At 39.2% G+C, this 24,817-nt stretch overlaps 5 protein-coding genes and 1 non-coding gene across 7 annotated transcripts; 3 read left to right on the forward strand and 3 right to left on the reverse strand.

Moving 5' to 3' along the window:
• Window positions 1–209: 209 nt before the first annotated feature.
• LOC108856586 (sialyltransferase-like protein 1) lies at window positions 210–3,271 on the reverse strand. The gene is made up of 11 exons (XM_018630424.2): window positions 3,078–3,271; window positions 2,923–2,999; window positions 2,201–2,287; window positions 2,022–2,099; window positions 1,855–1,946; window positions 1,570–1,771; window positions 1,382–1,472; window positions 1,204–1,262; window positions 978–1,126; window positions 804–885; window positions 210–718 (listed from the first exon to the last, which is right to left on the reverse strand). Exons 1-11 carry the CDS (start codon window positions 3,190–3,192, stop codon window positions 317–319), a joined length of 1,434 nt encoding a protein of 477 aa, XP_018485926.2. The 5' UTR covers window positions 3,193–3,271; the 3' UTR covers window positions 210–316.
• Window positions 3,272–3,881: 610 nt separating this feature from the next.
• LOC108860713 (uncharacterized) lies at window positions 3,882–5,202 on the reverse strand. Of its 2 annotated transcripts, none has more exons than XM_018634567.2 (3): window positions 5,078–5,202; window positions 4,882–5,004; window positions 3,882–4,490 (listed from the first exon to the last, which is right to left on the reverse strand). In XM_018634567.2, exons 1-3 carry the CDS (start codon window positions 5,194–5,196, stop codon window positions 4,028–4,030), a joined length of 705 nt encoding a protein of 234 aa, XP_018490069.1. In that variant the 5' UTR covers window positions 5,197–5,202; the 3' UTR covers window positions 3,882–4,027. The 2 variants fall into 2 exon arrangements, with proteins under 2 accessions (XP_018490069.1, XP_018490070.1); XM_018634568.2 differs by having other exon boundaries at window positions 3,883–4,490; window positions 4,882–4,996; window positions 5,078–5,189.
• Window positions 5,203–5,902: 700 nt separating this feature from the next.
• On the forward strand, window positions 5,903–7,358 carry LOC108858546 (F-box protein DOR-like). Its single transcript, XM_018632458.2, has one exon. The coding sequence runs from the start codon at window positions 5,975–5,977 to the stop codon at window positions 7,163–7,165; it is 1,191 nt and encodes a 396-aa protein (XP_018487960.1). The 5' UTR covers window positions 5,903–5,974; the 3' UTR covers window positions 7,166–7,358.
• A 1,260-nt stretch (window positions 7,359–8,618) lies between these two features.
• Window positions 8,619–17,412, reverse strand: LOC130494942 (uncharacterized). Its single transcript, XM_056985794.1, has 3 exons — window positions 16,776–17,412; window positions 12,169–12,395; window positions 8,619–9,179 (listed from the first exon to the last, which is right to left on the reverse strand). The coding sequence occupies exons 1-3, from the start codon at window positions 17,410–17,412 to the stop codon at window positions 8,619–8,621; spliced, it is 1,425 nt and encodes a 474-aa protein (XP_056841774.1).
• On the forward strand, window positions 14,347–14,453 carry LOC130495300 (small nucleolar RNA R71). The gene has a single exon (XR_008934572.1). It is a non-coding gene; the product is annotated as a small nucleolar RNA R71 (small nucleolar RNA).
• Window positions 17,413–18,562: 1,150 nt separating the features above from the next.
• On the forward strand, window positions 18,563–24,013 carry LOC108862765 (serine/threonine-protein kinase EDR1). Its single transcript, XM_018636997.2, has 13 exons — window positions 18,563–18,985; window positions 19,060–19,482; window positions 19,994–20,097; window positions 20,169–21,211; window positions 21,422–21,462; window positions 21,917–21,985; window positions 22,419–22,519; window positions 22,603–22,681; window positions 22,775–22,873; window positions 22,974–23,042; window positions 23,159–23,208; window positions 23,303–23,479; window positions 23,568–24,013. Exons 1-13 carry the CDS (start codon window positions 18,578–18,580, stop codon window positions 23,650–23,652), a joined length of 2,748 nt encoding a protein of 915 aa, XP_018492499.1. The 5' UTR covers window positions 18,563–18,577; the 3' UTR covers window positions 23,653–24,013.
• Window positions 24,014–24,817: the final 804 nt, after the last annotated feature.

The following is a 24,817-nucleotide window of genomic DNA, read 5'->3' on the forward strand; positions in this document are numbered from 1 at the left end:
GTTCGGATTTTTTGCCCAGCCCTAGACGGCACCGCAACATTTGCTAAGAACCCCAACAATGCAAGAAGCAGAAGTCTCTTTCATCATTTTTTTTCGTGTGTCGAATCCCCAGAAGTCAGAACAGGAAAACCAATCAAACGGTGACGCACTGCTATGACATTACTACCATTGTAACAGCGATGACATCAACAAAAATTGAAGACTAGTAATGAAAAGTTCCGTGAAGGAATAAAATGATATTAACGAAGAGACTGCTTCAACAAAAAACATTACACTCTACTTTTATCAGCCAACGATGGTATTGAAAAAACAACATTTAAGTCTCTGATTCTAGCGGACGATGCCTCACGCAAACAAGATCGTCAAGTTTATTCCCATCCATCTTGTACTGTGACACGCCTTGCATTTGTACATAGTGATCCCTTGCTTCTTTTCTCAAGCTCTTAAACGGCATCACTTCCCACTTCTTGTAATCTGACTTCTTCCTAACCTCACTCATGTCTGGAGATCCCGAAACGGGTCCTTTTCTAGGGTCTGCATCGCCCCACACCTTGCAATTACCGAACTGTCCTAACCCATCACTCTTCAAATTAGTTGTCTGTTGGCTCCTTTGTAGGCGTAAGGCGGAGGCGTGAGCTCGGGTTATCGTTTCACGACTTGGCACGCTCGACCAGTCTTCCTTTCTCTCGGACCTCATGGGAGAATGGATCCGGATTACCTGCCAAGCAATGGTTTCTTCAGAAAGACCACAAAGGCTTACGTTTTTAAAAAATATAGATAAACGTTTTGGCAAGTTTCAGTACACCAAGGCATTCTAGAAGTTGGTAGTATGCTCTTCCTTGTAATGGGTTATGCCCTTTCCTTGGCGTGGAGAAGTAACGCGTCCTACATTGATAATGAACATACAAAAGTGAGGTATTCTCATAAGAGAGCTTTAGAAATGAGGGAGACAGCAAAGAGATATTTAGAATACTTGCCACTCTGTGTATCCAGGATCGACGGTGAAACCATATATGTCGACAATATCGCACATGGACAGTGCAAGTTCAATGGATTTCATCCCTGTTCCTTTGGCACCTCTACGTAGGACAATTCCTTGGAAAAGATAAACAGGGTTTGGTATAGTCTGTTACAAGATAAATACAAAACCCTGTAAGAAAGTGGAAAATGTATATACAAAACAAATCATGATGGGAGCCATACCTTTATCATTTCGTTGAAGTCTCTGTGGGTCACACTTTTGATTATAAGCACCTCAGAGTCTGCAGTAAACGACGGGTTACAGAAGATTACATCACAAGGGCAGAGAGCTGCAATGAGTGCTTGAAGAAAAATGAATCACAAGATGCAGAATATATCACTGTAGAATATGAGTACTGACCAGACCCACTGAGAATCTTAACCATGTTACGAGCCGCACCACGAACAACTAGCCGGAAATCCCTTTTCACACCTACGTACTTGGCATACTTCTGCAATAAACGTGAATATAAGCAATGTCAGCAACTAAAAATCACCAATTTAAGACCATGTAGTAAAGTCAACCGGTAAACTCGGAGAAATGTTTACCTCATTGACAGGAGCTTCATTATCTCGGAATACAGCATCATGACTGTCAATCTCTTCTCCAAACTCTGTTTTTAACAGATCGCCTGAATTCCCAACGACGGCGCACTTATGAAACTGTCGTGGGTGGAAAGGAGGCTTCGCTGGAAGGATCACATTAAGATGCTCCTCACACAATGTACGATTATAACACTTATCAGCTCCCCTGAAACCCGAAAGAACAAAAACCTCAACAAGAAAGAACAAATGGCAGAAGCCACCAATTAGACAGGGGTGTTAAAATCATACAGCTGTGCAATTCTCATAGCAGCATAGTCCAACCATCCATCAGGGCGTACATCAAGGTATTCTCTTGTCAACACTGTTGTCATATTGCGGTACTGCATTACTCACAGACATTAAAATCCTGAGAAGTCCCCAAACACGTAAATCTAATCAGGGAAAAAAGCACGAACCTGCTCCCATAGGAGAACAGCCTCGCAAACATTATACTTAAACTCCAGCGGTTCAAAAATTTTAAACTGTGCATTGTACTGTGCATTGAAAGATAAGAATATGAGTGGTGATCATTTGAAACCCAAATGAAATCTCAAGGGAAAAAGAAAAAAAGAAACGAGACAAGTGGAAACATTACCCAAGTGCTGTTAGTGCCTTGAGGGAACTTAAGGATCAAATTGCAGTGATCAATGATATGAGCAGAGAGTCCAAGCCCTCTGTCCCCCTGCAATAAACACAGTAGAACAAATTATTCCGACTCCCAACACAAGAGAGCTTCACCAAACTAAACTATTTCACCAGAATCCCATAACCTAGGTCCTAGGTTCTTCTTCTTCTTCCAGCACACAAAAAAAAAAGTTAGAAAGGTAGAACAAACAATGTAAGTCTTAGCTCGTTAAATAACATCAATTTTGAACTTCAAAAAACATGATTGTATAACTTGCAGATCAGATAGTTGTTGGCTTCCACAATGCTTCAACTTCTCTCTTAAGATTTAGGTCGTTAAATAAGATTACAAGACATGATTCTATCATATATATCACACTAAGCTAATTCAACATCAAGAGAAAGCAGATAGATCTAAATGATGAACTTCCTCTTCTTCCAGGTCAGTATACTTGTTAGCTTCTACAACCTTTCACTTCTCCTTGATTTGAAAATGCTCTTTGCAACTCAGATCCAAAAGTGTATTTATTCATCGATCAGAAATGAACTTCACTAATATTATCAACCGCGAAGGCATTTGAAACAATCTAGAATCAGAAGTACTGCGATCTCAATCAAAAATATCGAAACTAAGTGCTTATCAATCAAATAGACTGAGGGAATGGAGAAGAGAGAGAGAGAGAAGAGACAAACCACGCACTGTTGAACGCTGGACTGAAACTCTGATAAGATCTGAATATCCTCCGGGCGAAGAATATTTACTTTGCTATCTGCGAGATGAAGAGAATCAATAATAATAATAATAGTTATGAGATGATCAAGTGTAAAGGATGAAAGTGGAAAGTGACCTGCGAAGAAGGAAGATTGGATGGTGAAGAGGAGAACGGAGAAAACTGCGACGGCGCATAGGAGTTGAAGAATCGTTAGCTTGCTGCGGCCACCTCCTTGATGGTGAGATCTCATTCTTCTTCTACCATGAAAGAAAGAAAGAGCGAGCGCAACTGGGATGGAATTGCCGCCGGGTTCTCTTTGATACGACGCCGTTGCCAGATCCGATCTGAGGACTAGAAGACCACGTGAGCTTCTCGTATCACCACGTGAGCTTCTATCACCCATAGAATAACCGGAGTCGGTTCAATTAACTAATCTCACTGTTTTATTCAACCCATAGAAGGATAAAAACTAAATTCAATCATACATTTTGGATTTCATCTTGTAAATCATGCTTCTATATATAGTAGCATAATGTATTTCAGCAAAATAGTTTCACAACTGAGGTTTCATTCTTTTTTTTCTTCTTGTCATTGGTCAATAATCCTTTAATTCGCAATTATAAAATAAAACAAAATATTTTGATTTAGTCTTTGCAGTAAAGATTATTTCATGTATAGGCTATACAATTAAAATCCAAAGTCCAAAAAAATATCCACATATTGAAAAACTTGTTTCAATATGACTACATAAGGCATATCAATGAAAAACTTGTTTATGTGTTGTAAATCATGTTTATATATAGTAGCATAGTATTTCAACTAAATATCTTTTACAAATGATGTGTCACTAAAACTAAAATATAAAATAAAATATTTTGATATTAGTCTTTGGTGAAGACTATTTCATGTACAGTAAGTACATTCAGAATCCAAAGTCCAAACTAATATGATAAAATCACACATATTGAAAAACTTGTTTCTATATGACTACATAAGGCATATCAATGAAACTTGTTTCTGCATGCTTTATATATGAATATGGCACATCAACGAAACTACTATTATACAAACAAACACAATCCATCTTAGGTCGAAGAAGAAAGCAAGAGTTCTGCAGTATTGTGCTCTTTCTCGACAAAAGGATGATCATCAACGGTACGATCATTATCAAAAGCTTGGTGTTCACTCAAGAACAAGCTGTCTCTTCCTTTGTTCGTTTCAGACAGGGTTTCAGAATGCATGATGAAACTCGAGCTTCCGAATCCTGTTATCCGACCAAAGCTTTGCTTACGTTTTCTTTCTCTCTCGTCCTTGAAAAACGTCTCATCTTCAAGCAACTTTAGTACATCTTCGGCTATGTTTCGAACTTTTAGACCACATTCGAACCCTTTTTCACTGATCCATTCAATCGTTATGACATCTTCAATAGTTTCTTTCTCGTGTTGAAACTCCTTGAATACACTTAGTGGTCCATTGATTAACAAGTGGTTCAACATTGTCAAGGTGTTGTACATCCCACGCCATTCTCTTCTATCAAACATTAACATTCTGGAAAAAAATACCAATTAGATATACATACACACACTAACTGGTAACCATATTTTTAATGAGTTAATATAATTTCTTGAAAATATGTTATATTATGATGAATTACAATGGAACCAAATGGTCATGATTAGTATAATTAATTAATGGAACAAAATTGTGTAGAATAAAAAAAATTCATATAATTCATATGATTAATGTCGTTGGTTTGGAGAAAAACTATGTTTTTTTTTTTTTTTTTGTGACATAAACTATGTTATAAATACGACCATGTTAGAAATAAAAATATATGAAGTTTATAATAAAAACGCCAACATCAAATACCATGACCAAATTTGTTCTACTTGGTGGAATATTTATTTAGTATAAATCATAGTGAAGCAATAACAATAACCTTTGACGTAGAATCTTTACGATTCTTTGAAACTGATCAACTTCAAAAGAAGCTTTTGTTATGACCGCCATGGACCGAACATCTATTAACGAGAGCGCACTCCCCGTAACTTCTTCTGTTAATCTTCAACAAATCCAGAGCGCATGTTTAACTCAAAATCGCTTTAAAAATAGATGTACATAAAATAAATTCTTACAACTCTTCTTCAGTAACATCAGTTACGGCGAGACGAGCAGTCTTGATCTTCTCTTTGATGAAGAAAGAAGCTTGCTTCTTCAATTCATGGAACACTGGATTTTGCATAAGCTTAGACATCTTTTTCTTTCTGCTCTATCAACAGCCCAGATAGATATATATATATATATATATATATATATATATATATATATACACTTGTTATGGCTTCATTATAATTGCAGTACGTAAGAAGAGACAACAACTCCACTATAACTAGAACAAAATCCTCACCTACTCCTAGCACGTCAAAGAGGTATTGATAAATGATAATAATAAAAATGGAGAGAGCAAGAAGAGACAAGAAAGTGAGACATGATATAGTAAAATTATATATTTTTGATTTATAGAGTAATTTTTTTTCTTTCCAATATGAAAAATATGTGTGAGAGAAAGACATGTCCTTAGTTGACAAAAAAAAGAAGAAGAAAGACATGTCCTTTGCTCAAAGAGTTGTATCAATCAATTAAAATGGTGCTTTGTTCAAAAATTAAAAATGACATGTGAAAGAATGCATCATTCAAAAATTAAAAATGGTGTAAGGATGCATCAAAGAAAGACACATCATAGTTTCAAAAAAAAAAAAGACACATCATTTGCTCAGATAATTGTTTTAATGAATAGTTAACCATTCTAAAGAAATAAAATAGAAGAGGATGAGTTTTATGCACTAGACCATCATTAACGAATGTACCACAGATGAGTAGGCATGAGTTAGTTTTGATATTCTTAAAGGATGCTAATATGATAATTTGCTTTTTTAATTTTTACTAAATGTCGCCGTTCTTTGTGCGTTTGACTAACACAACAAGTCTTCTATACGGTTCACGACTTTGGACGATCTTATTAGGTTTCAGCCATGAAAACACGGCGGCAGAAGCTCTTGGCGGATAACTCATTGCCGATCCCAACTGATCTCATCTACGAGATATTCTCGAGACTGTCGCCAAAATACATAGCGAGATGCCGTTGCGTATCGAAGGTATGGTCTTCCATACTTGACCATCAAGATTTCACGGACCAGTTTCTGAAAAAATCTTCTACTCGTCCTCGACTCTTGTTCGCCTATGAAACAGAAAGCAAGGTATTCTTCTTCTCCTCGCCTCAGCCTCAAAACCCAGACGAGGACACGCCTCCTACAACCGCCAGCTATCATATGAGTTTAGACCTAAATCATGTGTATCGGATACATAAGCCTATAAGTGGTTTGGTCTGTATAGGAGATTTCAGTAGCTTAAACGGAAGGGAAAGACCAGCGATGATCTGTGTGATATGTAACCCTAGCACCGGACAATCCTTCACTTTACCGAGGATAAAGACAAGGAAGGAGCATGAGATGAGAAGCTTTTTTGGGTATGATCCGGTTGAGAAGCAATTCAAGGTCTTGTCAATGACCTTGTCAGATGGTAACGCCATATCTGAGGAGCACCATGTCCTGACGCTAGAAACTGGGAAACTTTCATGGAGATTGATTGAATGCAGCGAACCTCATTATCCAGAATATAAATCTGTATGCATTGATGGTGTTTTGTATTACAGAGCTGCACCCAACAATACGCCTTCTTCCATGGATGAATTTATGATAACTTGCTTTGATTTTAGGTCTGAGAAGTTCAGTTTTATTAAAGCTACTGCACCAGGAGAAGTGCATCGTGTACCAAGTCTGAATCTGATCAGCTACAATGGTAAATTGGGTTCACTAAAGCCGAATGGGTCTTATTCTTTTTCTAGAGAAAATACAAGTTTTGAGATGTGGGTTTTGGATGACCTAGAAAAAAAGGAGTGGTCCAAGCATAGTTACAAACTTCCTCCTCAGTGGCAGAGTGTAGTTCCAAATAATTTAAAGTGTGTTGGAGTGACTGGTTCAAATGAAATTGTGTTCTCAGAGTACATTCCATCCAACCCTTTCTATGTTTTCTACTACAGTCTCGAGAAGGGAACTATCAGAAGAGTTGAAATCCAAGGAATGGAAGAGTTTCTGACGAAACATAGAGTTTACACCTTTCTAAACCATGTAGAGGATGTGAAACTTATGAAAGATGTTTTATGACTTTATAACGGAGCTAGTTCGGCTGGCTCCTATATTCTCATCTTATGGATCAGAGGAATATCTTAGTAGTGCCCTTTATCTTTCCGCTGGTTTTTTGCGTTGTTTTCTTGACTATGATGATATGTTTGCATGTTTTCTAAATGCATACTATTTATCCTATGTTATAGTGGTTCATGAATGTTTGTTCTAAGCTAATCCAAAAGAATAAAATAAAGTGAGTAACACACAAGTAGGGGTGGGCGTTCAGATATCCGTTCGGGTTCGGGTCGGGTATTTCGGATTTTCAGGTATTTCGGTAGAGGAGTATAAAACCCGTTCGGGTATTTCTATACTTCGGATATCGGGTTCGGGTATTTTTAATTCGGGTTCGGTTATTTCGGATTGGATTTTCGGATATTTAGATTTTGCGAAAAAACTAACTTCTTCATTTCTCAAGTTTTTTTCTATTTAAAAATATAATTTTTACTTAACTGATATTTTATTTTTAATACATTGAATGGTTTGAAGATAAGATCTTAAAAATAAAAGATATTAATTTGATTATTGTTTTAAAATTTTAACTATAGCTTTTGTTAATACATGAAACAAAAATTTAAACATGCATTTTAAGCATTTTAAGTGAGTAAAAAATCACATTTCTTGCAATTATATGTATATTATCTAATTTTGAACCATGTGTATAATTAATATAAATATTTTGAATAAAATTAGAGAAGTAAACTATGAATATATGGTTAATGGTACATAAGTTCGGTTATCTTCGGATATCCATTCGGGTTCGGGTATTACCCGTTCGGGTTCGAATATCCGATCTCTCATAATTCAATACCCGTTCAGGTATTTTGCTACTTCGGTTCGGGTTTTTCGGGTCGGGTTCGGGTGCCACTTCGAATATCGAATAAAGTGCCCACCCCTACACACAAGCATGCAGCAACACATGACAAAGATCCCTAGATACACATACTTATCATCAGACAAGTCTTTTTTCTTAACTTTAGCCAACAGAGATTGCCCTTCTTTTTTTTTTTTCTGTTTACAAAAAAAGAAATTGCCCTTCTTGATATAGAAAACGCCATGCGTGCTCTTTAGCCTATGTAAATAAACGCCTTGTGGTTTCACTAAAATGACAGACATAACGTTTTCTAGTTTATATAAAACAATGCCAAGCAGTGTTTCGTGCCATAAAGCTCTGTTGATACAAAGGCAAAATATGTCAATTTTTTTTGTTGGAATTCTCCAAACAGAACCACTTCTTTCTCTCTCTCACGTTTTATAAGAATTTTTCTAGGATATCCATTTTGTAATTTATTTTCACAAGATAGTTCATAAAAATACAAATAATCAAAATAAATTTTATTAAATAGTGAATATATATTTATACTTCTAAAGTTAACTAATTTATAGTGTTTTTTTTGTCGACGCCAATGTAATAAAATCAAGTGGTAGTCGGTCTTTAGACGTTCCTAATAGACGTTCTGTCCGGCTGGATCTGATCTATATAGGAAAAAAGAACACCACTCATTCTCACCTCCTTAGTGAGAGAATCTGCACGTAGGTTTCTAGTCCTCGGTATGTGGGCGATGATGAACTCCGAAAAACCAGCTTTTAGAAACTGGAAAGAGACTAGCTTAGAAGTAAATGCCGGCCAGTAGGTAGGATTAGCGATCATGTCCACCAGATCAGAGCAGCCTGTTTCCATATGGATCACAGTGTAGTGTAACTTTTGTAAACAAATCATTGCCCATATAAGTCCTTCCACCTCTGCATGGAGAGGGGATAAACTTTTCCGGCATCCTTGTAATCCAAATCTTTCGACTCCTATTTGGTCTTTGTAGAACCATCCTAGGCCACTGACCGTGCCATTATAGATCCATGACGCATCGATTTGGCAGGTCGGACGTTGGAGGTCCACAGGAGAAGTCGAGCTAGCCAACGGGTCAGGTAGTGCATCCTCTTCCTCTCCATCCTCGGGTAAGTTCGCTTTTCTCCAGCACTCGTCTTCAATGGACGCTAGCTGCAGGTGTGATGTTAGGAGTTTTGAGGCTCCTAAGTCAAATGATAGTATAGTGGAAGTAAGTTGTCGAACCAGTTCTGAGGGATTCAAATACAGAGAGAATGCAAGTATTTGCGTAATCTAAGTGCAATCAGTGAATTTGATGGTTTTTAAACTAAAACTAGAATGCAAGTAATAGAAATGATACTTTTAAGATATTGGAAAGGAGAACTCATGGGTATAGGGAATTCAGACTTTGGGTGATCAAGTTTCGAACTAAGGACGACAAATGAATCAATCAAACTATTAACCTTAAGCCTAGACACAATTCTAAGCAAGCTCTATGTCTAGATGAATGCTCATTTGCTAACATGTCTCAAACATCAAATGTTTTTGGTTGAATAACATACAAGCAATCATTACTAACAAGTCTATTAGCTATCTTAGCATCTTTAACAACAAATATATTTGGCAAAGTACACTAAGAGTCTAGGAGAGTTGACTCAGGCATTTCATCAAACACCTTTTGGGTGGGAAATGCCTAGAGATCACCCTTTGAGTGGCCTACTCAAATGATGCATTAAGATCACTCTACTATGCAAGGAACAAGTATGATTTACACCTAACACATCCTAGAACTAACCTAATCACCCTAAATCTCTCTAACCCATGAATCCAAAAGTGGATTACTCACTAATCTCCATGATTCCTCTTAAACCCATGGTGGATTTCAGATGAATCATATAGAGAATTAGAAGAGAAACTCACAAGAACACAAAAACAATCAAATCCAAAAGAGAACTTTTCTTGAGAGAGTTTTGTGTATTCCAATAGATAAAAAGATCATCTGCCAAATGGTGGCTACATAGTACTTAAACATTAGGTTTTCCAAGTGTAAAAACGTGCACAACAATTGCAAAAAGGTCCTTGAAAAATAATAAAATCGTGCAGCAGATAACGCGGAGCGACCTCAGAGGGTCACTCCAGGAGGTCGCTCTGGGGTTGGGAGCGACCTTGGGGGGTCGCTCTGAGAGGTCGCTCCAGCCTCCATTTTTGTGTCTCCGGGCGATGAAAACGCGAGCGACTTAGGTAGGTCGCTCTGGTTGGGAGCTACCTTAGGGGGTCGCTCCAGAAGGTCACTATGCGGTTCTCGACCAGGATGGATATGCCTCTAGTAAATTGATCATAACTCCTCCATTACATCTCCAAATGACTTGAAACCACTTCCATTAGAAAGCTAACTCAATTTCCTGTGTCTCCACAAAATCTTAGCAACAGAAGATTTCTCTAAGGCCTCCATCCATGCTCATCTTTCACCCCCTTTTTGATCACATTGCTTCCAAATGTCTTCAAGAATTCCATGTGGTGTTCCAATACCTGATAGAGACATATGTATGCCAAATGCAACTTAAACATGTCTAAATCCTAATCTATATGATGCAAATGCTTATGAATGAATAGCTAAAACAATGCAAATATGCAAGATATCAACTCCCCCACACTAGTACTTTACTTGTCCACAAGTAAACTTTCAAGAACCAAGGAGAAAATATTTGAAGATGGGGACTCATAACCAAAAGAAACTCTTCTTAGTTCTCAACCTAACAACCTTGCATAATCATACCAAATAGCAAGAGCAAAGATTTTATCCATCTCTAACTTCTCTAGCCTAGCCCAGCTCCTTTGATCTCTACACTCATTAATCATGCATCCACAAACCACAAATCCACCATCTCTCTAACATTCAGGAAGCAAACTCAATAGACATCTTACAAATGGTCAACTGGTCCAAGTCATTTGGTTTGGTAAGACAAAAGCTTTAATGCAAGTGAAATCAGAGGTTCAAAATAATCTTTTAAGGTGGTTTACTCTGAAAACACAGTAGCCTTGACATTACACATAATATATCTAACAAAAGGGATCAACTCATGCATACAATGCTCAATCTCCATTGTTCTACCCTTTCCCAAACATACAAGATATTTAATTATTCCTCAATGTCAAACCCAACTCACATCTCTCACCAAAAGATCCCAAGAACATTCTTCATATCAGACTCTTTCTTTTGAAATCAATAAAGGTTTTTTCACAATTTTAAAACAAATCTTAGCTCCTAACAACTTTGCTAGCCCCCTTTTTATTCTCTTTTTTTTTTTTATATTTGGGGGCCAAGACTTTTCACAATAAGAGCTAAATACTTCTCCACTTATCCCAAAAAGACTAATCATTTAAGCACAAAGAGTCAATCCTTTCATATTCCCAAATCACAATCACAACACTCACCCCCTTCCTATAGCTAGACAATAGAGTGACTAATCTAGCAAGAATGGAGACTAAGCATTGTCGTTCCCAATACTCTCAACATTATGCACATGTAAAGCTTTCCAAAGAGGCCTCACTCAACAACTAATGATGGTTTAAAAATGAGGTATGGGTTTTGGGAGTGGAGTACCACTTGAGTTTGTCAAAAAGATTGGTAAAACAGATGGGACAACTCAAGTGTGTATATCCATGACTTAGTACACAAGGGACCATATGCAAGAGACATTAAAACAGGAGCTTGCTTCAAAGAGAGAGAGAGTATCAACAGTCAAATGAGTTTCAAGAGGAGCATTCAAGGCGCGAATTTTACAAGCTTTCCAAAGGGTGCTCAAGCTACTTGTCATGATTACAAAGGTCAACAAATTCAGTACTTAGCATGAGCTCTTTACAAGGTTGAAATCCCCCTAATGCATGAATGCAACATATATGCTTCTAGACTCAATCCTAAAAATGCAAATGATGCAACTAAATGATTCTTTTTGTGTTTTTCAAAATTTTTTTTTTATTATTTTTTTGGATTTTTCTATGCAAATAAGAATGTAATATGCAATGCATGAGACTCAAAATCATGAAAACAAACATGATCAAATACTTGGTACCTCCCCCACACTTAAATCACACAGTCTCTGTGTGAGTGAGGTACCCAATGGAAATGTGAAATACAAAGAAAAGTGGGATTGTGTGTTACCTTCCGTGGAGCGAGGTGTGAACGTCGCTGCGACAGGTGGCTCCCAGCTGGAGCGACTTTGGTATGTCGCTGTGAGAAGATCGCTCTGAGGTCGGTTTCTGTGTTTCCACTCGCGTGTGATGCGAGCGACCTCGGCATCTCGCTCTGGACATGTCGCTCCCAGGTGGAGCGACCTAGAGGTGTTGCTGCGATGAGATCGCTCTGGTGTTCGATTTTCTGCTCAATACCTACACACAACTTCACTTTCCCATTGTTTTATGCAATAAAATGATAATGCAAATACTAATGCAATATATACAAGGATACTCATGGGACTTCCTCCCAAGTGAGCTTGTTTTAAGTCTCTAGTTTGACTTTGCCTCTTTTGGATCAGGCTGGACTAGGTGTAGAAAGTGGAGTTGACACCCCATCTTCCTCAGGTGGTAGCTCATCAAAGTGATCATCAGCAGGAGAAAGATTCAACTCTTCAATGGTGAAGGCTTGTCCAAATACAGTGGGGTTCCTCATCTTCTCCTTGATGTCAAAGTGGAGGATGTTCTCCTTGCCCAAATGGAGGTCGATCTTCCCTTCCTTCACATTCACAATAGCTCCTGCTGTAGCTAAGAATGGCCTTCCAAGAATCAATGGGTCTTGAGACTCCTCACCCATTTCAAGCACCACAAAATCTGTAGGTATCTCATACCTTCCAATCTTCACAGGGAGGTTCTCTAGGATGCCCACAGGGTACTTCACTGATCGATCAGCCAACACCAGAGAGAGTCTACACTTCTTGTATTGAGTGAAGCCAAGCTTCTTTGCCACAGACAAAGGCATCAAGCTGACACTAGCTCCCAAATCGCAGAGACATTTTTCAAATACCATAGGTCCAAGAGCACAAGGTAGTGTGAAGCATCCTGGATCCTCTAGCTTCTCTGGAGCATCAAGCCTCTGAATGATGGCATTGCACTCATGACTTAGAACCATAATGCCCTCCATCTCCTTCTTCTTAGCAGCTACATCATCTTTCAGGAACTTGCTGTATTGAGGAATCAGCATGAAAACATCAATGATGGGCATTGTAACCTGAGCTTCACTCATCTGCTTCTCAAACAAAGCCTTGTACTTCTGTAGCAGCTGCTTCTTGAATCTACCAGGGAATGGAAGCTTTGGTTCATAAGGAGGAGGGACAGAAGAGCTCTCACCTGCTGGAGCAGTAAATTCACCATCTTTTGTTGTCTTTTTCTCTTCTCCAACCTTTCCTTTACCCTTATCTTTCTCAATCTTCTCCAAGATCTCATCATCTGTCTTCTCATCAACAATGACCACTTCATCATCTAGATTGATGGCTACCTCCTCACCTTGTTTCTCAGCATCCTTGGTGAGGGTTCTAGGAGGTAACTGCTTACCACTCCTGAGTGTGACAGCTTTTGCTTCCTTGGGGTTTTGATCAGATTTTCCAGGTAGAGATCCTGGCTGGCGATTCTGGTGGGTGCTCATGGAAGCAAACTGAGTCTCCAAATTCTTGACAGAAGAAGCGAGGTGGGTGAATTTGTTGTTGAGCTCATTGTAGCTCCCATCAATCTTGGAGTGAAGGTTCTTCAGCTCATAGCCCACATGTTCTCACTTCGAGTCTGAGACTCCAAGATCTGTTTCAGTAAGGCATCAGTGCTGCTCTGTTGAGGGACGGAGGAGCTAGGAGAGGAGTTTTGCTGAGGCTGATAGTTGCTCTGCTGGTTGTTTCGAGGCTGATAACCACTCTGCTGGTTGTTTGAATAGGGCTTCTGTTGGTAGTTGTTGTACTGAAAGTTGGGTTCCTTCTTGTACCAGCTACCATTACTGTTGATGAAACACAATTCTTCTTGCCCTTCCAAACCCTCAACCTCATTGACAGTAGGAGGTATCTCCTGGCTTGGGTTGCCAACAAAGTTCACCTGCGCTTGTGTGGCCTTATCAGCAATGAGTTTGTCAATCTTCTCCTGAAGAGCCTTTATCTCATTCCTTGTTTGATTGTCATCACCTCTGCTGCTTCTGTCATGGTCTCCACTGTAGACTGCATCACTCTTAACCATGTTGTCAACCAGAGCCTCTGTCTCTTCCTCAGTTCTCCCCAAAAAGAACCCATTGCTAGTTGTATCCAGTCTGGCTCTGTACTTAGGAAGAACACCTCTGTAGAATGTGCTCAGCAAGCTCTCCTTAGAGAATCCATGGTGTGGGCACTGAGCTTGGTAACCATTGAATATCTCCCAAGCTTCACTGAATCCTTCCAAGTTCTTCTGTTGGAAGCTGGAGATCTCATTCCTCAACTTAGCAGTTCTTGAGGTAGAGAAGAACTTCTCCAAGAATGCCCTTTTGCAGTCTTCCCAAGTGGTGATGGAGTCACTTGGTAGAGACTTCTCCCATTGACGTGCCTTATTCCCCAAAGAGAAAGGGAATAGCTTGAGCTTTAAAGCATCCTCTGACACACCATTAGTCTTTGACATACCACAGTAGCTGTCAAACTTATCCAAGTGATCAAATGGGTCCTCCACAACCGGACCATGATACTTGTTGTTCTCTATGCAGTTGAGCAGCCCTGACTTGATCTCAAAGTTGTTAGCAGCCACAGTCGGGACTCGGATTCCCAGTCTAGGACCATGGATGTTAGGGCGGTCATAAGTGCCAATGGGGCGAGCTGCTCGCTGTTGTGCCCCTTGGGGTGGAAGATTGTTGACTCCATTGGGGTTCTGAGGATTTTGTTGTTCTTCCATTGCAGCTTCCAGTGTCTGCAGTTGAGCTTGTTGCTCTTCTTCTCTTCTTTTTCTAGCACTCTCTCTCTAAAGCTCTGATGTCTGCGGCTCTTGGAACAAGGTTTGATGTACCTTTGCTCCTCAAGTTCATACACCTGAAAATCACAAAGATGCGAAGAAGAGAATCAGTAAGTTACAAAAATAAAAGTGACTTAGTCTCAAGCAAATGACTAAATCTCAATGTTCAAATCAAACTCAGAATTTGGCAACGGCACCAATTTGATGTTAAGAGTTTTGAGGCTCCTAAGTCAAATGATAGTATAGTGGAAGTAAGTTGTCGAACCAGTTCTGAGGGATTCAAATGCAGAGAGAATGCAAGTATTTGCGTAATCTAAGTGCAATCAGTGAATTTGATGGTTTTTAAACTAAAACTAGAATGCAAGTAACAGAAATGATACTTTTAAGATATTGGAAAGGAGAACTCATGGGTATAGGGAATTCAGACCTTGGGTGATCAAGTTTCGAACTAAGGACGACAAATGAATCAATCAAACTATTAACCTTAAGCCTAGACACAATTCTAAGCAAGCTCTATGTCTAGATGAATGCTCATTTGCTAACATGTCTCAAACATCAAATGTCTTTGGTTGAATAACATGCAAGCAATCATTACTAACAAGTCTATTAGCTATCTTAGCATCTTTAACAACAAATATCTTTGGCAAAGTACACTAAGAGCCTAGGAGAGTTGACTCAGGCATTTCATCAAACACCTTTTGGGTGGAAAATGCCTAGAGATCACCCTTTGAGTGGCCTACTCAAATGATGCATTAAGATCACTCTACTATGCAAGGAACAAGTATGATTTACACATAACACATCTTAGAACTAACCTAATCACCCTAAATCTCCCTAACCCATGAATCCAAAAGTGGATTACTCACTAATCTCCATGATTCCTCTTAAACCCATGGTGGATTTCAGATGAATCATATAGAGAATTAGAAGAGAAACTCACAAGAACACAAGAACAATCAAATCCAAAAGAGAACTTTTCTTGAGAGAGTTTTGTGTATTCCAATAGATAAAAAGATCATCTGCCAAATGGTGGCTACATAGTACTTAAACATTAGGTTTTCCAAGTGCAAAAACGTGCACAACAATTGCAAAAAGGTCCTTGAAAAATAATAAAATTGTGCAGCAGATAACGCGGAGCGACCTCAGAGGGTCACTCCAGGAGGTCGCTCTGGGGTTGGGAGCGACCTTGGGGGGTCGCTCTGAGAGGTCGCTCCAGCCTCCATTTTTGTGTCTTCGGGCGATGAAAACGCGAGCTACTTAGGTAGGTCGCTCTGGTTGGGAGCTACCTTAGGGGGTCGCTCCAGAAGGTCACTCTGCGGTTCTCGACCAGGATGGATATGCCTCTAGTAAATTGATCATAACTCCTACATTACATCTCCAAATGACTTGAAACCACTTCCATTAGAAAGCTAACTCAATTTCCTGTGTCCCCACAAAATCTTAGCAACAGAAGATTTCTCTAAGGCCTCCATCCATGCTCATCTTTCACCCCCTTTTTGATCACATTTCTTCCAAATGTCTCCAAGAATTCCATGTGGTGTTCCAATACCTGATAGAGACATATGTATGCCAAATGCAACCTAAACATGTCTAAATTCTAATCTATATGATGCAAATGCTTATGAATGAATAGCTAAAACAATGCAAATATGCAAGATATCAAGGTGTCAATTGGTGATATCTCCTTTCCATTGTAAAATTTATCATTGCGTGCCTTCCAAATGTACCATAGAATCCATGAGAAGGTCTCAATAGGTGGTTCCATAAAGGCCACGTTTTTCTTTTTCCAAAAGAGGAAATTCATGCTTTGATAAACAGAGGTACTCGGGAAGTAACCCGGAAGGGGCGGATTGTCCGATAAAGCCCACACCTTAAGGGCGGGAGGGCATTCGAAAAGAAGGTGGTTAATGGTTTCCTCAGGGTAACCGCATCTAGGACAGCTCCTATCGGTACCCATGTGTCTATAGGCAAGTCTCTCAGTCGTCGCAATACATCCTGTCAAAGTTTGCCACATAAAATGTCTCAGCTTCCCAGGAGCAGGGATACTCCACACATGGCTCTGTAAACCAGTGATACTTGCTTGTACAATCTGTACTTCTGCATTGCACAGTTTGGTCTCTTGTAATCGTTTATATCCTGATTTTACTGAGCAAACTCTTGACTTTGTATAGTTCCATGCATACCCATCCATAGACCATGTATTACTTGGTCGCAGTTTAAGGATAAGCGGAATGTCCTCGGGGTGGAAGTAATCTATCAAAAGGTTAGTATCCCAATCTCTTGTATCACGTCTAATGAAGGAGTTAACAAGGAGTTTAGGGTGTCTATAAGTAACTCGATCAGATGGTCTCGGGGGGCGAGCATCTCTATCCGGAATCCAAGGCTCCGTCCAAACACATGTGTTTTGTCCTGCTCCAATAGTCTTTCGGAGACCCGATTTCAGTAGCGGTTTAGCTACCATGAGCTACGCCAACCATAGGAGGGTGAGTAAACATTACGCTCTTCCAAAGGGCTTGATCGGTTATAGTATCGTCCACTCAAAACTCGGGCGAGGAGAGAGTTTGGGAACTGTATCAATCTCCAGAGTTGTTTTGCTAGTAAGGCAATATTGAAATCATGTAAATCTAAGAACCGGAGTCCACCCTGGTCATGTGGAACACAAATCTTGTCCCATGCAATCCAATATAAGCCACAATTGTTTTGGCTCGAACTCCACCAGAAGTTTGAGATTGCACTCTTTAGTTTTTCTACAATGTCTTGTGGAAGCAAGTAGCACGACATACTGTATGTCGGCACAACTTGCACCACTGATTTTATTTGAACTTCTTTACCTCCTTTCGATAGAAGTCTAGCAGATCACGAGATAACACATCCATTGAGATGATCTTGTACGTAAGTGAAAATATGTTTTTTAAAAATAGTTTAAAAAGCATTTTTTCGAATTTCAAAAAGATTATTTAAAAAACTAGGAATTATCATTTTAGAAAAACTAGAAAGGGTTCGAATTTGAAAACATAATTCGAAAACATAATTCGAAACTATAAAACATATTTTGATCTAACATCAATACGAAGATGAAGAAATTTGATGTATCAAACAAATATTTCCCTGAAGTTAGTTGCTTATGTTGTCACGTATATTGAAAAAATTAATATTATTATATGTCATTTTACTATTATTTAAATTAATACTTATAGTAATTCAATAAACTCAACTGGTTTTTTATACTTAGATAATAAAAACAGAGAATATTTTTAAAAAAATATGTTTTCTAAAAAATCATCTAACTGAATTAGCATGGTGTTTAGGATTTCAGGGAAATATTTGAAGAAAAGAAATATTTTCTTTAATTTTTCTTTTATAGTATGTAGGAAAATTCTCATATTTATTTACACTTCTCTACCCTTTTAGCCGCGTAAAAAGTTTCCAGCGTGTGGGTCCGGATGCCACGTGTCACATTCCCTCTTTCGCTTCTTCGTCATTGGATAATTTAAGAACAAGGTCAACACAGTGGCATATTCGTAAATCAACAGTCCCTCCCTCCCTCCCTTTTCCTCGCCGGCCAAGTCTCCGTCGTCCGTCCCTTTTCACTTCCCTCACCAAATCGAACAATCTCACGGCGAACGATGAAGCACATCTTCAAGAAGCTACACAGAGGCGGCAACCAGGATCAGAATCGGATCAACGATGCATCTCCACCGCCGTCGGATCAGAACCGGACACAAACCGCCGCGAATAATCCTCAACCAGCCTCAACGGAGGCGATTCCGGCGAGCGGAACCGCATCTTCGGCGACCTCTCCCTCTCCAGTCTCCGCCACGAACCGCTCCGATTACATATCGTCAGAGGAGGAGTACCAAGTCCAGCTAGCCCTAGCGATCAGCGCGTCGAACTCTCACTCTCACTCCGGCGAGGATCCGGAGAAGCATCAGATCCGAGCCGCGACGCTTCTGAGCTTAGGGAGCCATCATCGGATGGATCCAAGGAGGGACTCGTCGGAGGTTATCGCGCAGAGGCTATCGAGACAGTACTGGGTGAGTCGTCTTTCTCTAGGGAAACGCTTTGCACTGAGAGTAACATGTATTTAATTAAAATGCTTCTTCCTTAGGAATATGGTGTGCTTGACTACGAGGAGAAGATCGTCGATGGTTTCTACGACGTTTACAGTCTCTCCACAGACTCAGGGAAGCAGGGAGATATGCCGTCGTTAGAAGATCTCGAAAGCAATCGAGGGACACGTGGATTCGAAGCTGTGGTTGTGAATCGTCCCGTTGATACTTCTCTGGACGAGTTGCTGCAGATTGCACAATGCATTTCGCAGGATTGTCGTTCTACTAGTGTTAACGTGCTGGTAGAGAGGCTGGCTGAGCTTGTCACAGGGCATATGGGTGGATCTGCGGAGGATTCTAGTATTGTATTGGCGAGGTGGACTGAGAAAAGCAGCGAGTACAAGGCTGCGTTGAACACTTGTGTATTCCCTCTTGGATTTGTGAATATTGGTCTCTCCAGGCATCGTGCTCTGCTTTTCAAGGTTATCTTCCAAACGCCTCTTCCTGGATTTAGTTTGTTTTGTTTTTGGTCATAAAGTATGAATAGAAGTTTATATAACACGATTAGATATATAACATCATTACGCTTAGGCCATGCTTAAGCACTCAAGACATATAACACACATAAATAATTTATATAAGTGTAACTTTTTGAGATGGTTTGTTACATATAGATATACTTTTTTCACAGCAAATAAACTTGTGATGTGAATTGACTATCAGAAGGTTTGTTGTAGATACCCTTTTTATTTCATTGAGTTTCAACCTCTTGCATTGAAATCTGGCCTACCAGTGACTGATAGTATATGTGGTGCGTTAATCTCAGCTTGCTTCTGCTTAGTAAACCTGAGTTTATTGATTTCCTTCTGCCTTGTTTGAATGAGACATGTACAAATTTTTTCTTCGCACCTAAGCAGATGCCGTTGCTGCTTAAGCTCATTTATCTTGCTTGATAGAAATTAATCTGTGGGCAGTTTACTTCTCCCAATGTAGGTTTTGGCAGATAGTGTGCAGTTACCTTGTAGGTTGGTGAAAGGTAGCCATTACACTGGGAACGAGGATGATGCTGTGAACACGATAAGACTTGAAGATAATAGGTTCTTTCTTATTCTTCTCATCCAGTAATATTTTTTGTTGCGAATGTGTAACATATCTTACCTCCTTTCAGAGAGTACTTGGTCGATCTTATGACAGATCCTGGGACGCTTATACCTGCCGATATTTCAATTGAGCCAAATAACTCACATGGAAACAAACTTCCCACTGCTCAGTTGTCAAATGACTTTCGGCACTCAGCGCCAAAGCTTTCAGAAGGTGAAGGCAGTAGTCAGAGTTCTATAGCTGACAATAATTCTTCTTCGGATAGAAAGCCAGAGTCTGGAATCAGGAATACAGATTTGAGAGCTTCACCTTCTAGCGTAACTAGTTCGAGCCAGTTGGAGAATATTTCCTTGAATACAGTTGCAAAGGGAAGTCGAGGAGCCATAAATGATAGTGCAAGAACAAACGTGAATATAGTTCCATACAATCAGAACACTGAGGAAGACCCAAAAAACCTTTTCGCAGACCTTAACCCGTTTCAGAATAAGGGAACCGACAAGCTGTTCATGCCAACTAAATCAGGTTTGAATAATGTTGATGATTTTCATCAACCAAAAAATAATCCTCTGGTTGGTAAGTCTCCTGCACCAATGATGTGGAAAAATTACAGTTGCAATGAAGCCCCAAAGCGAAAAGAGAATATTCTACCGAAACTCCACCGTGATCCTCGTTATGGCAACAATAATTCCTCATACGCTACCTCAAGCTCTGGTGTAGCGGTTTCGTCAAATTTGCCTGGCAGAAACAATGCGACTTTTGTGCCACCAGTTGCTGCACCACCACCCTTCACTTCCACTGGAAATCAGCTCACACCAAGTATGGTAGAGGATATGAATAGAAACACCAACAGTGAACTAGATCACCAGCCTAATGCTTTTGTTGGGGTACATGGATACCAAAAGGATGAATCTAACGTTGAAGATCATAGAAAGTACACGAGTGATGACATATCTACTGGGTCTGATCCGAGGCTGAAGGATCATGAAAGTACAAGTTCCTCTCTTGATTCTACATCCTACCGGAATGATCCTCAAGTTCTTGATGATGCTGATGTTGGTGATTGTGAAATCCCTTGGAAGGATCTTGTGATTGGGGAGAGAATAGGATTAGGTAATGAGGCCTTCCATTTATTTTCTTAAACGTTCAAAATATAGTCTAGCTTTTCGGAATAGCTAGATATTAGTTACTATCTATTAGGAGAATGTTTTTGCAGCATAGCCCCTGTCTACTATCCACTCTTGCTTATTGATAGGGATAGCTATGTCATAATACTTCAGGTAACGTATAGCCATGTTCTAATGCTTATCTTGTTTTGGTTAGGATCCTACGGGGAGGTCTATAATGCTGACCGGAATGGAACGGTTAGTTTTTGCAGAACCTCACGTTTAACTTCATAAGATTACTATTTTATTAACTTGTGGCTGTTTTTTTTCCATACTTTATCTAAGTTAGTTCAAACTTGTTACTGTCTGGAAGATTTAAGAGTGTGTTAAATGACATGACTTCAAACAGCTAGCGTCTAGATGGATGTGTGGTCTTTTGAACACTCAAAGTAGTGATTTTGTTCTTTAAGTGAGTAGTGCTTGAAAAGTACCTTTTTAGATAAGCTTGTTTGATCACCAATTCATCAGGAGCATCTATGGCATCGTCTAGTGCTATCTCATCAGTATTTGCTGTTGTCTTATTAGTTTGTTTAGCTTTAATAATGTTTCTTATTTAAAATAGCTCTGCCTGTGCGGTATTATCTCATCTTTAATTAGAGAAGTGAAGGGCTTCAACTTTAGTTTTCTGCGTCTTTGTTGTGGTTGAATATAGGAAGTTGCTGTCAAGAAATTTTTGGACCAGGACTTCTCAGGTGCTGCTTTGGCCGAGTTCAGAAGAGAAGTAAGGCATAAGTTCCCTTGCATTTGTTTATTAGTATTCTTAACCGCTAGTGCTTACGATACTAAATTAGGGGAAAACACCTCGTCACAAGATGGCCAATCAGGGAAAGAAATAGCTTACCTTAGTTGATTATCTCACTTCTTAACCTTAGTATCTGGGTAGTGTAATCAAATCGTCAATACTAAATTTTTTGTAATCTATTTTTCATGTTTGTTACATAACTCCTCAAAATGTAGGCAGAACGGTGTAGAATCCATAATAGCAAGAGAACTATCGAGTCTTGTTCATAAAATTCTCAAAGTTTAACTGTTTAAGTCAGGTTTTCTGCTGGAGGAGACTACCAATTTATCTTCTTAGTTAAACCATAGTGGCCTATGCTGTAGCAGCATATATATATTTGCCGCTCTTATTATTAAAATTTGCTTATATGAAGGTACGCATTATGCGAAGATTACGACATCCAAATGTTGTTTTCTTCCTTGGGGCGGTTACTCGTCCTCCGAACCTTTCCATCGTTACAGAGTTTTTGCCAAGGTTCGTTCCATCGGCTTGCTATGCATATCTATTGCATCAGAGACTTTTGAGCCTCTATATTTATTTATTTATTTTTATTACAGAGGAAGCTTGTATCGCATCCTTCATCGGCCCAAGTCTCAGATTGACGAGCGGCGCCGGATTAAAATGGCCCTTGATGTGGTAAAAAATAGACCCATTTATCATGTTCCAATCCCCCTTAAGCTTATTCCTTGAATATAGTCACTGAATGTTAGGCCACTGTTAATTTTTCAGGCAATGGGGATGAATTGCTTGCACACCAGCACACCAACAATTGTTCATCGTGATTTGAAAACACCAAACCTTTTGGTTGATAACAACTGGAATGTTAAGGTGCGTAAACGCTATTTATTAACCTGATTAACTAATTTGCTTGTTTGCTGGTGTTGAATGATTTGAGTTGTGTTTTCTTTTTATCTCACAAAACTTGCAGGTCGGTGATTTTGGGTTGTCTCGCTTAAAGCACAATACTTTCTTGTCCTCAAAATCAACCGCTGGAACGGTGAGAATACACAACTCTTTTATCCCACTATGTTTTGGTAGACATGCAATTTCCAGCTCGTAATCTGGTGTGTGGATCATTTTCTGATGAGTAGCATTTTTTTTTAATTATGCTAGCCCGAATGGATGGCTCCAGAGGTTCTACGCAATGAGCCCTCAAATGAAAAGTAAGTAGCTTAGAGCTCAGTTGGTTCTTCTTACTTTTCACCATTTCCCAAGGAGAATGTTATACAAAAACATGGTGGCTTCTTTTGCCCGCAGGTGTGATGTGTACAGCTTTGGAGTGATTCTATGGGAACTAGCAACATTGAGATTGCCATGGAGAGGAATGAACCCAATGCAAGTAGTAGGAGCGGTTGGTTTCCAGAATCGTAGGCTGGAGATACCAAAGGAACTTGATCCTGTGGTGGGAAGGATCATCTTGGAATGTTGGCAAACGTAAGTAGTGGAAACCGAACTCAAAAACATTCTGAGAGAATCTTCGACAGATGTGACAAATGTACTCTCTTTTTTTTCTTTTGGGCAGGGATCCGAATCTGAGGCCGTCCTTTGCTCAGCTGACTGAAGTGCTGAAGCCTTTGAACAGGCTCGTGCTTCCTTCACCACAGTAGTTTCCAACTGTGAATATACGAAAGACCCGGTTGATCATATACAATTATGTGCCTCAACAGCGTAGATTTGAGGAATGTAAATGAAATCACTTAACTATATATTATATTGTGTTGGGTGTATTTGTTATAGAAAAAAGCCGCGATGCTGTGGTTTATTATATTTTGGCTCATCGATCAGAAGCCAAAGCTTTTCCATCAAAATCATCATTCCAATAATAATATAATCCGATTTTATTGATGGTGTTCTATTGTAAAATGTAATTATGTTGTTTGATTTGTGTTACCAATCAAACCAAACATTAGTGTGTATTATTGATCAAAGGCAACTAATGTCCAGTAAACAACTATTGAGTTTATTGTTCCTCACTTTCATGAACATTGATTTCACAAATGACAATGTGGATAGATAGGTTATGGAGTTGAAATCCTTCTTACCATAGTAAGTAACTTTGATATATTGCTGCTGTGATTACTGTTTCCCAGGTTTAACTACCTGGCACATGGCCAATACACTCTCCCTGTATAGGTGTGAAAGCTATATAACGCATCATTCTAATGCTCGCTGGTGATATGGCCTGTAATTCTAAAATCAATTATCCTGCTCAAGTTTTTTAACAACGAAAACCACCAGATCAACCTCTACGGAGGTAGGTACAATTTATGGTTGAGGTCTAGCACAGTGTTCTCTATACTAGATGCATATTCATCATAGCCTTTATATTTGTAAGCACATAGGCATATCTTCTTCTTCTTTTTTTAACTGTGTTTTGGCAATTGGTAGCAGGCTTAAAGGAGAGAACTCATACTCAAAAAAAAAAAAAAAAAAAAAAAAAAAAAGAACTCATACTCACATCACCTGGACTCGGATGTAAGTGCCCTTCACTACTTCTTGAACGGAAAGTAGATTTTATTTATTCAACACCAGTCCTCATATTGTTTTCTTTGGAATTGTTATTTCTGTTCAAGAAGTAGTGAAGGGCATTTACATCCGAGTCCAGGTGATGTGAGTATGAGTTCTCTCCTTTAAAATGAACTAGATTTTGACCCGCGCTTTAGAAGCGCGGAATATTTTACAATGAAAAATTTCACTAATAATTTAACAAATATTTTGGTAACTTTTAAGAGTGTGTATTTAAAATATTTTTGCATTTAAATCAGTGTTTTT

This window comes from Raphanus sativus, chromosome 5, assembly GCF_000801105.2.
Source record: "Raphanus sativus cultivar WK10039 chromosome 5, ASM80110v3, whole genome shotgun sequence".
Classification (NCBI taxonomy): domain Eukaryota; kingdom Viridiplantae; phylum Streptophyta; class Magnoliopsida; order Brassicales; family Brassicaceae; genus Raphanus; species Raphanus sativus.

Excerpts from the sequence above, each read along its gene's own strand:
- LOC108856586 (XM_018630424.2), bottom strand. The coding sequence starts at position 3,192 with ATGAGATCTCACCATCAAGGAGGTGGCCGCAGCAAGCTAACGATTCTT. Across the intron at positions 886-977 it reads GATCCTGGATACACAGAGTG|GACGCGTTACTTCTCCACGC; the intron begins GCAAGTATTCTA and ends TTATCAATGTAG. Across the intron at positions 719-803 it reads AACTTCTAGAATGCCTTGGT|GTAATCCGGATCCATTCTCC; the intron begins GTACTGAAACTT and ends ATTGCTTGGCAG.
- LOC108860713 (XM_018634567.2), bottom strand. The coding sequence starts at position 5,196 with ATGTCTAAGCTTATGCAAAATCCAGTGTTCCATGAATTGAAGAAGCAA. Across the intron at positions 5,005-5,077 it reads GATGTTACTGAAGAAGAGTT|ATTAACAGAAGAAGTTACGG; the intron begins GTAAGAATTTAT and ends GATTTGTTGAAG. Across the intron at positions 4,491-4,881 it reads GTAAAGATTCTACGTCAAAG|AATGTTAATGTTTGATAGAA; the intron begins GTTATTGTTATT and ends ATTTTTTTCCAG.
- LOC108858546 (XM_018632458.2), top strand. The coding sequence starts at position 5,975 with ATGAAAACACGGCGGCAGAAGCTCTTGGCGGATAACTCATTGCCGATC.
- LOC130494942 (XM_056985794.1), bottom strand. The coding sequence starts at position 17,412 with ATGGTAGCTAAACCGCTACTGAAATCGGGTCTCCGAAAGACTATTGGA. Across the intron at positions 12,396-16,775 it reads CCTTCCGGGTTACTTCCCGA|GTATTGAGCAGAAAATCGAA; the intron begins GTACCTCTGTTT and ends AGTTGTGTGTAG. Across the intron at positions 9,180-12,168 it reads CACACCTCGCTCCACGGAAG|CTAGCGTCCATTGAAGACGA; the intron begins GTAACACACAAT and ends TCACACCTGCAG.
- LOC108862765 (XM_018636997.2), top strand. The coding sequence starts at position 18,578 with ATGAAGCACATCTTCAAGAAGCTACACAGAGGCGGCAACCAGGATCAG. Across the intron at positions 21,212-21,421 it reads TGGGGAGAGAATAGGATTAG|GATCCTACGGGGAGGTCTAT; the intron begins GTAATGAGGCCT and ends TGTTTTGGTTAG. Across the intron at positions 23,043-23,158 it reads CAAAATCAACCGCTGGAACG|CCCGAATGGATGGCTCCAGA; the intron begins GTGAGAATACAC and ends TAATTATGCTAG.